The sequence below is a fragment of the Calidris pugnax genome, unplaced genomic scaffold (genome assembly GCF_001431845.1).
Source record: "Calidris pugnax isolate Ruff unplaced genomic scaffold, ASM143184v1 scaffold60, whole genome shotgun sequence".
NCBI lineage: Eukaryota > Metazoa > Chordata > Aves > Charadriiformes > Scolopacidae > Calidris > Calidris pugnax.
The window spans coordinates 6,818,747-6,836,191 of NW_015090831.1; the positions used below are offsets into that span (position 1 = coordinate 6,818,747).

General features: G+C 36.2%; 1 protein-coding gene across 2 annotated transcripts in view; it reads right to left on the bottom strand.

Moving 5' to 3' along the window:
- Nucleotides 1-9,948: 9,948 nt before the first annotated feature.
- SLC35F5 (solute carrier family 35 member F5) overlaps nt 9,949-17,445 on the bottom strand; it is a 30,266-nt gene continuing 22,769 nt past the window's right edge. Inside the window, exons 15-17 of one of the 2 annotated variants that reach the window (XM_014941183.1) lie at nt 14,562-14,716; nt 14,009-14,097; nt 9,949-13,125 (exon numbers count right to left, since the gene is read on the bottom strand). In XM_014941183.1, coding sequence (XP_014796669.1) covers nt 14,016-14,097; nt 14,562-14,716 — 237 coding nt within the window. In that variant the 3' untranslated portion in view covers nt 9,949-13,125; nt 14,009-14,015. Of the gene's footprint in view, nt 13,126-13,973; nt 14,098-14,561; nt 14,717-17,445 lie in introns of both variants that reach the window. The other variant, XM_014941182.1, reaches the window with a different exon arrangement.

Sequence of the window (17,445 nt, forward strand, 5' to 3'; positions counted from 1 at the left end):
TAAAAAAATAAAGTTATAATCACTACCATCATTTCAGGAAGGGGAAAACCCAAACCACAGAAAGGTGAAGGGACTTTCCCAAGCGTAATCACTAATGATAAAGAAGACAAAGAGATATCGTGTCCACTCTCAACATTCAAAGCATCACATAAAAGATCTGGTCCTTGGTAGAGGTGAAATTCAGCAGGAACACTCTGGAGCTGACAAGACTGTAGAGTTTCTTGAGAGTCCATTGTGTGTTGAGTTTGCACACAGCAACCTTAACCTCAAAACTCTCATCCCTCACTGAAAAGAGAACTAAGCAAAAAGTACAGTGTTCTGTACAAGTAGAACAGCAAGCTCTCAGATACTGTTATGCAAAACAAGAAGCTTTGTTAAGAGCTTCCTTGAAGATACACTTCAAGGCCAATGTACACATTCAGATTTAAACAGTCTGGTATGCGAGGAGAAATATGCAAAGCCGGTGTTCTCAACTCTTCTCGACTTGTGCCTCTTCATTATACTGCTAGGGTGCCTCTGTTGCCAATTTTGCAAACAATTCAGCATTGAACAGTCTTTTTTTAAACCTGTGAGAAAAAAAAAAAACTAAACAAAAAGAGAGAGGAAAAATGAAGAACTTGTAAAGGGAAACATAAATGTGGCAGTTTTAGAAATCATCTGCAAAGGGAGGAGGCAGATTGGCAAGTACAATTGCAGACCAGAGCCAGAAAGCAGAGACACATCATTAAAAGCATTAACTAGGTGTTTTGAGGAATTACTTTGGCAGAGTTCCAACACAACATTAGTATTATTTCATTACAGACTCCGTGCATCACCAAACCTTTATATCAGTTAGACCCCTGGAAGTAAATTAGTGTTTTTTTTAAATAATTAAACACTTCTACCATTTAATTTTTGGGCTGTTTTGAAACTTTTAATCCATGAGAATTTGAAGCTTATTCAGCCTCTTATTCACAGAACAGTTGAGATTCTCACAAAATTGTTCTCTCTTGAAGGTTTATCAAGAGCTCCACCTCTTACTCTACCCTAAAGGACAAGAGGAATGGACAAGGATAGAAATTATTTCAATTCGGGCTGACTTACAAGAGCTCTGGTACACCTTGTTTACTGAAAATCCATTAAGAATCTCCTCCTAGTTCTGACAGGCTGTTCTTTCCCTTACCATGTCTCTCCAGCAGCTCCTGGTAGATCATCACTTTATTCTTTTTCTTCTCTAGGTTAGGCTGATCCTGATTGCCTCTTTGCATCTCAAAAAGGACACTGGCTTAGTCCATAACCATTTCCTTCAGAAAATACTTTGGTGAGTGTCTGTTAGCCTGTTCTAGGAACACATTATTCAGGAGCTTCTCTTCCTACCCTTTAAGTTCACTGTGGATGACACACTCCTGCATGAAACGTAATGAATCCAACTTAATTTTTAAGCACTTCTTGCTTACAAGTAGGAGCCACTTCAATTAAACAGCGCCAGCTACTTAAGTCAAGATGTATTTCCATTCACTGGTGGCTGTTCATACGCCAATTACGAGGAGAACAGTCACATGCAAAAGAGGCAAAAGCTGACACATCTCCATCTGTCGCTAACAGTGAAGAGGGGAGGCAGAATTCAATGTCAGCCCCTTTGTCAAAATGTTTTTTTAAAAAAGACGTTTGTTAAATTACTAATCTGCTTCCATAATATTTGTAAATATTTATACTATGAACTAATGATGTCCTCTCAATTAGTGGAGAGAGTCGTCTCTGTGAGTAAGGAGATACATAAAAAGGCAAGGAGGACTCAGGGAAAGGTATGATTAAGGCCAAACTCCATTCATCAGTGGTCCTTGCATCGAACTTCCTCATCTCCCATTCCTCTCACATCAACACATGCCCCGTGGTCAGAAACTTCTCTTGGGGCATCGCTTACCTGTTTGCCTGCAACACCACAGCCAGGGAAGTATCTGCTTATAACTTGAATGCAAAAAAAAAAAAAAAATTGTCTATTTTTTCCTTCTAATAGGATTTTAAAAAATAGATCTACTGGCAAATGGGCTTCTTTCTAAGTGGGAATACTGGTATGTATAGACAGAATGCTCTTTCAAGGTTATGAAGCTTCCTTTGCATTGTGTAAATGCACACTTGCAATGCAATCACGAGTTTTCCATCATCATTAGAAAAAAGCCTAGTAAGTGATGCAACACTGGAAGGTTCCCACAAAGGAGAGCCTACTTAGATAATTAAAGAATCTTTATGGTATGAACTTCATGTCGCAACAAATTTTAACACAGTAAATAACACTACCAAAGAAGCCCTGAAAGCTTGCAAACCCACAAACTAGAACTTGCAGTGGTGAAAATGAGGGGAAAAAAGGAAGAAGAGTTCACACTGAGGTAACAAACCATTATTTCTTTGGAAACCTTAGAACTCTGTCAAGTTTTTTAAAATCAATATAAACAGCATATACTTGAGTTGCAGATACAAATAAAACTCAAGAATGTCTCCCACATACACACTATTGACAGAATAAGAAAAAGTTTGAAAATAGGGTTTAAATCATCTTTCTCAGAAGCTTTAAAGCTCACCGAATGGCAAGTGACATCGAGCTTCTGGCAAGAGTTTCACGTATGAAATGTGTCTCCTAAAACTGAAGAGTATATGGAGTAAGAGAACGTCAACAAATTGTATCCTAGAGATTGAAATCAATCTAGCTGGCCCACACTAGCTTATCCCACCATATACCCAGAAGTACTAGGTGTCAAGATATGGCAGAAAATGGCTAAGATCTCACTAGTCTAATGGAATACATTGATTCACTTTTTGGATAAGGAAAACAAACAACAGCTCCCCACAAAGCGAAAAAACAAACCACAAAACTTCTGATCTCATTTCTCCCTCTCAGTCATTTCACAGGATGATATTGGGTTGAAAGGGACCTCTAGAGATCATCTAGTCCAACCCCCCTGCCAGAGCAGGTCCACCCAGAGCAGGTTGCACAGGAACATGTCCAGGCGGGTTTTGAATGTCTGCAGGGATGGAGACTCCACCACCTCTCTGGGCAGCCTGTTCCAGGGCTCTGCCACCCTCAAAGTGAAGAAGTTCCTCCTCATTTTTAGATGGAACTTCTTATATTCAAGTTTGTGCCCACTTTCTCTTGTCCCGTCACTGGGCACCACTGAAAAAAGACTGGCCCCTTCCTCTTGACACCCACCCTTTAAGTATTTATAAATTTAAATGTTTAAGTAAATTTAAGTATTTATAAATTTATTTACCCATTAGCTGCCCTGCACTTGGGGCTAGTGATGGATGGCAAACCACTGTCAGCTCCCAGCACTCCTTACGGGCCTCCACACTTTATCAAACCTTCCACTGAAAAGCCCACCTCATACGGGTTTGTGACCACTGGCCCAGGCTGTTTATGCAGCCACTTGTCCACTCAGCACAACCCATGAAGTACTGACACAGCCTAAGAAAGGGATACATTTTAGGTGATGTTTTAGAGAGAGAACCTGCCAAAAATGGAAGATTATTCCACATTTTACGTATCGCTATGACTTAAAATGGAAGGATCAGACCATGACTGGGATTCCAGCCATCAGTTGGGACACTAGAAGAGGGAACAGGCCTGTTATTGCCAGTATATAGAAAATTTTTAAGCCAACTTGTTTCAAATTCTCAAGTTCCAGAAAGCATCCATCCCAAACTCCAAGAACTGAAGTACACTACAGCCTTGACTAAGAGATTTTGCTACATTAAATGTCTCTCAAAGAGCTTTGCCAAGATAGAACAAAGACCTTTTCACATGGGAAAAAAAAAGGGTGAGGCAGGGGGGGGCAAATATGATACTTGTGCATTTGATGTCAAGGATAAATTGTTGCGTGACAATTTCAGGGAATTCTTGTAAATGCTTTTTGGAGTAGAAATGTTTTTCAATGAGTTAAGTAATTACAATTTATCAGTCCACTGTTAAAAAAAAAAAAGCCACAGGCCTGTTATTCTTTGGTTTTAATAGCTCTTCCTGGTCCTGGAACATTCAGAAGACAGTGCAGCCGCTGTAAGAGCAGCTTCCATGAAATAGCTCTTTCGATTACACCATCCTCGCTCATTAGTTTTGATTTCAGACATGAGGACACAGGGGCAGGTAAACCCACGGCCCTTCCCAGCGGATTTGTGAAGGTGAAGATGGCTCAGACAGAAACCCTCCTTGCACAGCCCCGCCCCAAGTCGTCAGCTAAATTGCCATTTGTTTCACACAGGCTCTTGCTTCTCCACATTGTGATTTATATTTGGCAAGATGTCTTTATGCCATCTTTAAATGTTTGCTACGAAACTCTTGTCTAAAACTTAAGATTCATCTATTTGGTACCTGCATTGTCAAGTAACATCATATTGTATTTTTGCATAATTTAGATACAGCACAGCAAGTAGCCCCGTTTTAGTGTAAAAATCTGCTTCTTAGTAGAGCTGTAAAGCAACATTATTATATCAAGTAAGCAGAAATCAGAAAATTCAAAAAAGTATACAATAAGAAAATACTTTTTCTAATTTTTCTATTATTTAGGTAAATGCCCACCATTCCCAAAAGGTTTCTAATTATTAAAGACACTGAAAGTTCAGCTGCATGAAGGAAGGTCAACATCTAGTCCTGGTTAACTCCAAGAATCAAGGGTGATAAACAGATAGGTTAATTGTCTTTTTACTGCTTATATAATTTCTTATACTGGAGTTCAAGAATGCAATAGATAAAGGGATGCTACAGTAGCTCCCCCTGCTGATGAAAGTCTGCTTGTAGCTTTTATATCTCGTGTTTTGGCAAGTAAAAATCATCTGCAGCCATGAAAATGGATTTAAAAATTGGTAGTTTACTACTTAAAGTACTGGACCAATCCGAGAATAAATTATAACCTTTTGGCATCCGGGCTGACTTCATGTAGAACGAGACATCCTGACACTCACTTTTAAGGGTGGAAGAGAGGAATTAAATGGGTCGATTCAAGGCCTTTTTACCACCACACTGTTCTCCCGAGGAAGTCCACCCCTACTGACCATTCATTTTTAATTAACTGATGACATAAGACAAATTAAGCATTAACCCCAACCAAATACTAATTCCTGTTAGGAAAATAAGATTTATAATCTTTATTGTTTACTTACATAATAAATATGATACAGAACAAACACATCACACCCATTGATTGTATTACACAGGCTGTTTATCAGAATACATTACATTTTCTTTTCATTAGCCCTTTTATAGGGTTTTGGTATTGGATCTTAAGAATTTCAATTTATAAGCCTATCAACACAAGAACAACCTTCCAATTTTCACCTTTATGTACGTTTCAAATTTTCATATATATACTGATTTTGTTAAAAATATATATGCACTGTTCAATATTTTCAATATAAGCCTTTATTTTCCATTAATTAGATCTCTAGTAATATAGAGAATTTCAAAATAATTAATAGCTTAAATCTGATTTTAATTAAAAATACTTATTCTGTATTTCTCACTTTACCGAGCCCCCTCAGAAAATGAAGTGACAGGACAAAAACTTCAGGCAAAAGCCAATATTCACTTTTAAAAAACAAAGGGTAAAAGTTCTGGTCCTTGCTTTACCTGTATATTTCTGGAATAACGGAGACATCAATTTGGTATAAAGAGGGAAGGAAGAAACCAGAAGCCAGACTTTCCAGAGAGACACGCATCTTCACTTCAGATTTACTACTGCCCATCCTGCTGTTTTCTTGGTTTAAAAATCACTGCATCAAACCATAATTATATGTTTTTCTCCACATGAATATACTTATCTGTAAATGGAAACTAGATTAAAATGCTACATTTCTTTTTTATCAAAAACAGATGAAGGTTTAACACACTCTGAAATCAGGTATTTAAGTGCAAATGCAATACGCATCAGCAATTCAGGTCCCGGTCTCACTAAAGAAAATGGTTAAAAGATTATGCATAAAGGTGTTTCACAGAGGATATGTACGTGGAACTAGCTGTGCTCCCAGAACATCTGAATTATCAGCAAACCCTACAGACTTCATGCAAACAAGAGTTTTCTTTAGTTGAAAGTTCTTTAGTTAAAGCAGCTTCTGCTTTAGAAGTGTTATTCAGAAGTCACTGAAACTTAATACAAAATGTAATGCCAAAGATCACCAAAACTACTATTGGTCTTGTGCATCATTTCACAAAGCAATCTGTATAAACAACTAAGAAAAAGTCTCATAAACAATTTTGTTTTATTAATACCCACTCTTTGGAGTGGGTATTTCTCCACTTAGAGAAATTTTAAATTGTTACAAGGACCCCTTTCAGCTGTATCACATACTCATTACACTTCTTCAATTCCATTTAGGTAACATTAACTTCAACAACTGGCTAAGATTTCAATGCAGCTTTGCATAAGCAGCCTGTCATGATTTTCAATTAATACATCTTTCATTTGTAACTGGACTGTATGTGGAACTTTTTAAACACTTCACAAAACCCCTCAAAATAGAGAAAAAAATTCTTCAGTATGGACACTCTCTCCTCAAATATCTTTCTTTCCAAGTTTTTTAATTTATATATTTTTTAAACAATCACAGGGCTTAATTTAAGCATTCAGCTTCAGAATAAAATTATTTAAAATACCTACATTGATATTAAATCAAGGTCAACCAGAGATCAATCCAATCCACTATTGCCCAAGCACTTTCTATATGTAATTACGCAATGTAAGAAATGACCCACATGATTTTACAGCTGATCCCACATGCTGCCCAGTAACATTCTTTATTTTCAACTAAGGCTTTTGCTTGTTGTTGGTTTGTTTGTTTTTTGTTTTGGCTTTATTTTTGTCTTCTCCAATAAGAAAGGGATGCTGTTTGGCTGGAAAGCTCCTGGTTTGGTTTTATTTTTGTCTTCTCCAATAGGAAAGGGATGCTGTTTGGCTGGAAAGCTCCTGCTGTTCCACCAGCAACGGAAAAAAAGAAGGAATTTCTAAAAATATATTAGTAATTACTTGTTCTGGTAGAGGAACTAGTTTAATTGGCGTGCAAAAGGTCAGATTTAGGTAGAAGTATCACCTGTAACAGACAAGGACGAAAAGACTTGTGGGCTGACAACATCAGTAATTGAAGGATACCTCTAATGAAAACACAGTAATTTCCATTTTAATATTGAAGGATATCTCTAATGAAAACACAGTAATTTCCATTTTATAAAATTAATTCTATGCTAAATGGTTAATTCCCCCCAGCTTGGTAAGTGTGGGGTTTTGTTTGTTTTTAAAAAAAAACTGGTTCTATGGCTAATTCCCCCCAGCTTGGTAAGTATGGGGTTTTGTTTGTTTTTAAAAAAAAACTGTGGAAAAAAATTCAGGAACTTATCTGATGAACTACAGAAACATCCCTGTATTATTATTTCTGAGGCCATCCCAGTAACCAGCTGTGACACATACACCAAATTTGTATACCTTCCCTGACAAAACAGTCAAAAATTTATTAAAAAAAATAAAAGGAACATTGGATACAACTTTATCGACTGAGATGCAGTTAAAGAACCCTGCACTTGTAGAGCCAAACAGCTGCTTTCTACAAAAATCCTCAGAGAAAAGCCTTTTATCCTTTTAAAAAGTAGGAAGTAAAAACTCGATGACATTGTGGATGTGGTGTTCCACACCACAGTGTAGGAATTCCAGGGAAAGTCTGGTTACCTACTAATACCAGATGAAATATGATTTCTGTTTTATGTTAAATTTCTAATAATAGAGAGAACTAGGGCAGTCAAAATACAATTTCTGTAGCCTTACCTAGAGAGGAAATGCCCTGTTGCCTTCTTTGCAAAGTGAATGTAAATGGAAACATCAAATCAGCAATCATGAAGAGGAAGCTGATCCTCAAGGCTAAGAGGACTACAATCATGTATTCTTGCTATCGACAAAACATTCTCCTACAAGTATACAACTAGGATTTCTTACATTTCTTACATTACTGGTTTTAAAGAAAAGTCACGTAGCAAGACAAGTTCACCTTCTAAATAATTAAGCTGCACACTGGCTATAGGGAGATATGTTTTGTGACCTGTTACAATAGTATGCATACCAGTTTACATTTTTAACAGCACTAAAACCCTTCAAATTTATCTTACTGAAGTCTTAAAGCAAAACCACTCCAAATGCGTGCTGCAGACAGAAATACTGCAAAGGCATAAAGGTCAACGTGACTGCAGAGTTTCTTTTCAATAAAGTTCTATTTTATTAATGCTGTCTATGACTCTCATGGGCTTTGGATCAAATCCCAGTCTAGCCAAAGTAACTTTACTGGAAAAACAAACAAAAAAAATCCCCAAAGTGAACAGACTTTTTAAAAATTTAATGATATAAATGAATATGTTAGAAGATTTATACTGGTACTCTACCCCAGAATCAGATTATGTATTACTATAGCGTTTCCTAACCCTGAAAGTTAATGCCACTGTCATGCTGTACGTGTGGCTTTGACATCAGCAGTGGAACTATTCATTTATATGGCGCACAATAAAGCAGAAAAAGCCCACACTAATTGCAGCATCAGTTTAGAAGGGATGTTTGTCAAAAAGTAGCAAAGTGTTGGCTGGGGTATATTTTTTCACACCTTTAAATGTTCTCATCATGATTTACCTGATAAGCCTAAGGAAGTTCAACACAAAAGTTACGGGATATGAAATGTTTGAGTGAAACCTGAAAACATTTGTAACAATTTTAAAAGCAGGAATTAATTATCGGCTCTCACAATGCATGGTATCATCTGTATTTCCCTGAGAAATCATGCCCTGCAATAACCACGTAAAACAAAACACAGCACTAATGCAATCCTGGATTAGATAAGAAAAAAAAATAAAAATCATGCATAACAACTGTTTATGAACCAACATTTAAATGCTGCTGCAGTTATAACTATTAAATTGCAGACACTACGTATGACAGTCATAACAGAAATCATAACTAAAAACTTATCCTGAATGAAGAAACCTGGTTAAAAGTACCATCCATAGAACTCAACATTGCGATTGTAACGTTAGTTTCTGTTTCTTGATTTTTGAGTATGCCACTTCTTAACTTCATTTATAAACATATAAACGCTCTGCCTTACTGAGGCCTATTTTCATATGAAATTTGAAAGTCTGTCCATAAACTCACCCTACGTTTAAAATGTAACTGGTTTTCTCCCCCTCCTCTGATAGCTTAGTTTAGCTCAGTAACGTAATGTCCCTAAGATTGGAGGATCTTTTAGTAAGGAATAAGAATGATAACATGCAACACACAGAGAGATGGAGCCAGGAATTACAAAGAAATCGTTTTACCACCTTATTTAAAGCAATCATAGTTGTGAATAGCAGTACCTGGGCACAATGGGGAGAGTGAAAGGGAACAACAATTACAACAGCACACACCAAGCTCAGTAATTTGCAGGCTCTCCCATTTTTGCCAGTACATTACAAGGAGGTATGCGATGCCTGTATCAGCAGATGCCTGTATCAGCACAGAGGGTCAAGCATCTCATGCAGCACCAAGGTCTCTCATTCGAGCAATACCACTGCTTAACACTGTATTTCTGCAAATTACTTTGGCATTTGCAACACCGCAGTGAAATAAGCAGGCAGAGACTTAGCCTCCCTGTTTCCCAGTCTTGGCGTGCAGTCCTCTCCAGCCCAACCTCCCAACAAGACACCTCAGCCACCTACTGCAGCCCCTGCTCCCCCTAGATGGATTTCCACAGGCAAAAAGCCAACAAGCAAGAAGCAGCACCCACTGAGCAGCAGAAACATGGAGCCTGCAGTGTCTTCAGTGGCATTCGCGTGCCCCACGCTTTCCAAGGGGTTGTTGAGTATTGGTATTACATGTACTTTAGGCCTTTGCTGAACTACTTTTACACTTGCAGCAGCCCCTCATAGCGAACACATTTTCAGCACAACTGAAACCTAACAGAAAGTAGCCAGAAAAATGGAAATCCTTTTTCCTCCCTTTACTCCGGAGCGCAGCACACAGTACATCAGATTACGCAAGACTCACCAAAACCGAAAGAGCACACCAAAACCTTAAAAGCAAAGGCGTGCTACATGGCATTTGGCAAATTATCATCATCCCCTCCATGTATAAAACCTAGAGAGCTTCAAAACCTCAAACACAGAAGAAATTATTGGTTGTCTCACAGGATTACAGGAATTAGTTCAACTGTTTGACAGAGCGACACATGTAGTATTCATTTTCCATTTTGTAGGCATGGGAAATCACTGCTCCTTAAGTGTCTAATGACATTCAAAGAAATGCTTGAGAAAAAGTCTTTTTTTTTTTTTTTTAAGTGTATGTGCTTCCTACAAGAAATCAGTCAGAATAAAGACATTCCCAAATTGAAACAGTAAGAGCAATGACAATTTATGCTAGCACACAGAGCTAAAGCATTTAGGAGAGAGCTCCTTCACATTCCAGTTGTGTCACGAGGAAGAAAAACCCAGCATGTCTCCATTACATCAGAGGTACCTGAGAATCAAAGCTAAATCTCTTGTGCATTTACCAAGCACCCATTAGAGAGCTACGCAATTTACATTTCAAATTAGACATTATATTTATAAAATATTATTGTACTAAAAATCACAAGATTTTCTAGAAAAAAACCTCATCATTCTATTAAATGCAGGAACAATGTTACATGTCATAGCTTCCGTAATTAAAATTGTAACACATTTCTTGTAACTACAGGGGCACCACTGTTTAAAAATCCTTTCAGGAAGGACAGTTTGCTTTGTTTCTTATTCATTCAAGAACTGTAATTTAATGCAAAAGACTGCTCAAGCTACCTAGTGCCGTGAGATTAAAATATTAAATATCTTTATTTTAAAAAGTGTTAATTTTTTTTAAAAAGAAAAACAGTAGAAAGGCCTTAACTTCGAGGTTTATGAACAAAAACATTCTTCAACATTCCTGAGGTGAGAGACAGAAGAATATTCTCCTGGGAGACTATGCTAATCTTTCACTTTCAGCTATGACCATAAGGACAAATATGAATAGTGATTGCCCATTATACATTACAACTCCAATTCTATCAGTATGGCCAATTTGAAAAGGCAGTATTAGAATATTTTACGAAAAATACTGTAATTGCCCATCTGAAGGCAAACTCAGTTTTCCCAAGCTTAGTTTGCTGATGCCACAAGTCCCAACTGATTTAAATTTGTGGTTAATGTCTGGTATTACATATTCGGTATGATCTCATTCAATCATTAGCTGAAAACAGACATCAGCTTTTTATTGCCACCAGACCATAACATTATTTCTTGGAAAGAAGCTGATATCCTCTAATTTGTCCTAATTTAGAAGAAAAAAAATATTCCTTAAAAAAAAACAAAAACCCAAGGAAATTCCACTTACCAAAAAATCCCTGAAAATTGTACTAAAGTGAAATGTAAAATTAGTTCTACATGCTGCATTTTCAACCCCTCTACTTACGGGGTTTGGGAATTGAAATGTAAGGTTCCTCAAAATGCCTCCATAAATTTAATAAGCTTCTTTGTTTTGGGTTTGTGGTTTCGTTGCTTGGTTTTGTTCATTCCTATTTCATGCATCCAAAGAAGCACTTACCATCTCATCTTAAAGAGGTTCCACTGAGACTTGTAGTGTAACCCAATATTAAAAAGTGGAAGGAAAAATTTGATAAAGATGCAATGTTTGATGAGAATAGCCCCCAGGTTTGTGTGTGTTCCCCCCACTTCCAGATTTTTACAGTAAAGTGTAGCTGCTGGCTAATCAATCCTTCTATATGTATAGCTATGCGTATTGCTTTCCTGCATTCCCTCTCATCTAGTAGTTGTATCACCAAAACACCAACATTTCTTTCAGAAGGATCATTACCAAGTATCAAAACATGAAAATGCATTTATGTTTTATCATCCTTCTGTATTTATGTGGAAGGATGGTGGAATTATGCTGCTAATAATCTTGTTACATGGAAAAGAATACTGTTGGCTGAAAATCCATCCTACATTCACTATAAAAATAAAAAAATCCATCAAAAGCCAAAATTAACTTTAATTGAAGTGTTGTATTTGTTAGAAGTTGGAAAATGGCACTGACTAGTTTCAAATTCCTGAATATAATTATTCATAACTTTTCAGAATCAAATAGGACAGAAGCGCTGCAGTGGAAGGAAGATACAAGTTAAGGAAAATGATCACTTTTATAACAAATTTATTAATGTAACTAAAAAAAAATAAATCAATGCAAACACCTTCATCTTTCAGATTGTTTAGGAGATTACTTTAGTGCCAACCCATTGACTGAAAACTTCCACAATTAATTTGATCCCCTTCATTACTTGGCAGCTCTAACGTGAAAATTTTCAGATTTAGTTTTCATGTCAAATAAATGGGAGTAAGAATGGGTTACAGAATCAGTCTGTTTAAAACAGTGATTTTGAGAATGGACACCCAAAGGTACTGTAATTAGAGATATTTTACCATTCACTAAAATTTAAACACTCCAGATCGTTAGGTAACGAAAGATTTTTAAACATCGGCACCCGTTGCCATTACAAGGCTTCTCAAAATGGCATAAGACAATATATATGTAGTGTTCCAGGACCGTACAAAGATCCTGCCTCAATAATTACAAGAATGCACTTAATAAATTATTTTTCTATTTTCTTCTATTAATATGCAAATAGTTTATACAACATAAAAAAGTTAATTTGTACCTACTCCAGGTAACATATCTATTTAGCTTTTCATCTGAAAGCCTTGATGACCTGCGAACTTATTTACATAACTCACTTGAAAGTATTTTTTAAAAATAATATTGTCCAGCATTTAACAAAATTGTGAGTTAAAAAAAGAAAGGAATCATTTAACAGCATTTGTGTTCTTGATTTTGTCAAGTAACTTCACCAGCTCAGTGTTATAAGGCAGGTTGGTTGCTCAGATGGACTAAGACTCCCTATGGTGACAGGCATGTAGTAAATTTGTTCATTTATAAAACCAGATGAAAGCAAGAGAGAGGAAAAGTTTAGAGTTTCAAAAGAACTGAAACTTCTTGGTTTTACTACAAATTCAGAATAGGCACTGAAGCATGATTCCTTAGGACTTTTCCAGAAGATTGTCTCTTTGCTGGGCATCATTCCATGTTTAAACTAAGAAAAAACAAACAAACAAAAAAAAAAGTTATCAGGGCTACATAATTAAAGATTACCAAAAAAAGCAATCACCAAATTTATTTGGTTCCATTTTTATTAATAACGGAAATAAATTGCATACTTTAAGCTTAAGACATCACAATTACTGTTTCAGTGCAAATATTTTTAATTCCATTATTAGATTTAAGCAACATTAGAAAATAAAAATATATATTTATGTAATTCTGCACACGTTATTTGAAAACTAAAGCCCTGTTCCTGTTCGAGGTTTGCATAACCTCCTGTTTGAGATGGGATGTTTTGCAAACTCCTGAGCTATTCTACTCTAGTTGCCCCATTCTTATCATCAGAAATATTTTCCCTAATATTTAATGCAATTTAGCCACTTAATTCTTGTCAAGCACAAACACAAGGAGTGCTTTTCATTTTCTAAACCCATAGTGATAAAGTCTGGTCCTGTCCTCTAAACTGCCTTAAACAGTCGATGTTTTTCATGAACTGCAGTAGCCCAAATTGAGACCTCAACAGACTTAAAAAGAGTAAAATAATTACTTCATATCTCTTCCACACACATCATCCATACCGAGAAGTTGTATGCTTTGACTCATGTATATATTTAAATTTTTTTAAATGAACATTGTAGTATTCTTAAGTAGAAAACTATTTTACATTTCAAAACCATTGACCAAGAACTGTACCGAAATGAGAATAATGCTTGGTAACAAATAATAAGAGTTTTGAAGGCTCTCTTCACAGTTGTTATCCATCAGTACAGAACAAGATTAGCTGTTTCCTCTGTAAAAACATGTACTTATATAACAAATACCACGAAAGCCAGTCCTCACCTCTCTCCGTACTGTCTGAAGGTTACACAGCATACCTTTTGTCTATGAACAGCAACTCTCTCCATCTTGTGAAACACTATGCATAGGAATGAGACTTTCACACTGCTCACTTTCTTCTGGCATTCTTAAAAGAAACAAAATTCATTTATGTAACATTACACAGTAATATTAAATTGGTTGTTATGAAGCCACCTTAAGTCCTAAGTATGCTACTTGTTTGAACTGCAGCCATTAAAAACATACAAAGACCCCGTAACTTCATAAAATACATTCAAGTTTGCACAATTTTCATTGCATGTTGTGAGTACAGAAACCATCACAGAGGTATTAAGGGGACCAAAAAAAAGAAAACTCTGACACCCAGTAGAAAATTTCTTTTAAAAGGTAAACAGACTTCGTATCTTTCCGTTTTTTGAGAATTACACAGGTTAATAAATGGATTGGCAACTACTACTACTAAGAAATTAGTACACCTGAATATAAAATTAGATGAATATACATACAGTACAAGTATCATGGCTTATAAAAGAGTATGAGATATTGGAAAGACTAAAGGAGAGATAGGATCATACTTTGTGACTGCCCTACCTCTGAATTCGATGTTTTCTACAAATAAAGGCAAAAATTCTTCTGATTCCCACCATCACTGGATCCCAGTTGTTATAGTGACATAAGAGAGTTGCAATGAAAAAAGAAAAAAATACAGGTACTGCTCCTGCAAAAAATAACCAGGAAAACTGCACCTGGAATTAAAACACAAACATGATTCACTCAATAGTAAAAACAATTTGGCACACTGTATATTTGGCATAATTACTATTGTAAGTTTGAGTTCAGTTTCAGTTCTTTTAAACTGGGTGAAATACCACAAATATTTTTGTAAGTTATTTGGTACAATTCCTATAGACAAGGCTACTTATAATAAATAATCTTTCTTCCCTGATCCTTTCTTTACAATGGAACATATTATTTGAGCTGTGGTGTGGATGAAGACTGCTATTTCCAAATGGCTACTTATAATAAATAAATAATCTTTCTTCCCTGATCCGTTCTTTACAATGGACCATACTATTTGAGGTGTGGTGTGGATGAAGACTGCTATTTCCAAATAGCCTCATTTTTAAGTTTTAGCTGTCTGATCGGTACCAGTCAGAGTTCCCTGGATACTTCAAAAGCTTTGAATTAGAGAACTCACCTGAAAGAAATTTTGCACCTTTTTATTCACTATGAATATACTGTCACTGAATGGTAACTGGTGAAATCAGTGCGCATCAAAAGACTATGCTGTGGGAAATTTACAATAATTCTCTTTTTCATTTTATGCTGCAGGAAATTTACAATAATTCTCTTTTTCATTTAGAAAAAAAAGCAGGACATATTATTTGCCCAATTTAAACTAAATTCTACTTGTATCCATCTACTACTACGCTCTGCAGTGATCATCTGAGACTGTCTAAAACCCAAAGTTATAGAAGGTTAGAGAAGTCAAGAGTGCAAGAACAAGAACTAGTCCCTGCAATGCCTTTAAGGCTAACAGAGCAATGAACCATGAGCAAGGCTCCCTCTCGTGGAGAAAATTTCCAAAGTTGAAGACTTTAGAGAAAAAAAGTGTACAGTTTTGAGACCTAGCAATGATGTTTACTTTCAAAAATCTAATAAACGGCAATTGTTAGAGCCTTATGTTATCCTTACTGATGTCTAACAAAAATTCAGACACATGCATTACCAAAATGAATATTTAAGTAGCTGTTAAAAATTTGGTTGTAATTTCTTGAGATTCAGATTTGTCAGATTATTACAGAACATTAAATAGCCAGAAAGTTAGTAATTATGCATATTGTATAATTACTATACCATTTGACAGTCATACGAAGACTGCATATATTCATAGTTTAATCTTTACATTATTAGCCATGCCAGTGGCATTATTATCTTGGCTCCTTGTAAGAAAACTGAAACGTGGTGTAAGGACAGAGCTGGTCAGAAACACTAATTGGAAAGCTTGAAGTTGGAAGTGTAAATTTCTGTCAGCCTGACTTGGATTCCTGAGACTTCAGAGAGCACAGGACTTGGTTTAGGATATTTTGATGTTGGTATGACAGAGGTGTACTAGCACAAATACACTTGTACAAACAACCTCAAAGTCTACAAGAGTTTGCCTTTAATTAGGGTCGCTCATTTGTGCTTTTAATACTAGCAATTCTTTTTTTTTAAAAAAAAAAGAGACAAAAGGATTTGCCGCCAGCAGCAAGAGAAGATACAGTAGGAAATTTGCTCTGTTGTCAAAGACCAGTCTAAATGGCCCCCAATGATCTCATGCTGAGAAGTTCAGTATCAGAAGGTGGTAAGTGTTTACATATCTGCAAACACACAAGCAGCAGCCACAAGCTAAAAAGCACCAGGCAGGAAAGTAGTAATTTGGACAGCAAGTACATAGAGGCCAGAGGAAGAAGGAAGAACAGTAATATAGAATGCATATACTAATTGGAAAAAGAACAAGTAGTAAGAGAATAAACCTCCAACCCCTCCCTGATTACTCTCCCACATACGGCAAGACATAAGAGGCATCAGCTGATACCCAGCTGCCTAAAACCAGTCAGGCTCTGTATTTGTCCTGAGGAAGATAAAGCAGCCTTTTCAAATAGGCTAAAAGCTAAAGGAATAGAAGGGAGCAAGCACACGGACCACAAACTCTAGAAGGAACCAAGTGGTGGCAAATGAAAGGAACTGTGGTTGAAATGGAAGAGGCACAAAGATTAAAAGTGTTGCCAGCACAAACTGAGATAACACCGGAAGGTGAAGATTAAGACAAGAAACAGGAAAAGAGCAAATAACAAGGTGTACAAAAAGTTAAGATGGATAGTTCCCTACATTTGGGGGCTTTATTGTCTATTTGTTTATAAATACCAAATACATTGGAGCAACTCTAGCAGTGATAAACTATACAAATGAGTTAAAAGTGTAACTTGCCCTTGTGTTACCAACATCAACTGAAAGTCATCCAACAGAGCCTTAAAAGATGTTTCTGCTATTTCAAATGCCCCAATATCGCATAAAGACATGAAGAATACACTAATTTTAAAAGATCCAGACTCTGTGTTTACTCAGATTAAATAGCCTAGAGATGAAGCTGTTTACTGAGAATTAGAAAAGCATATTCCATTTTTCAGTGTATTCCAGGAGCAAGTTTAGATGAATCACTTCATAAGACAACCTAAGCTTTTCATATACTGATATATGAAACTATATATATGTATACACACACATCTCTAAAGATGTATTTGCACGTACAGAGGTATACATAAAAATATGTATAAATGCACACATATATAGTTATAACATTTTGGTTTTTTGCTACCAGCATCAGCTCACATATAAACCTAATTCCACCTCACTACAGTGAATTCTTTGGGGAGAAGTCTACAGACTTTGTTTCCTTGTTTCCTTAATAGCTATCATTAGTTATTTACTT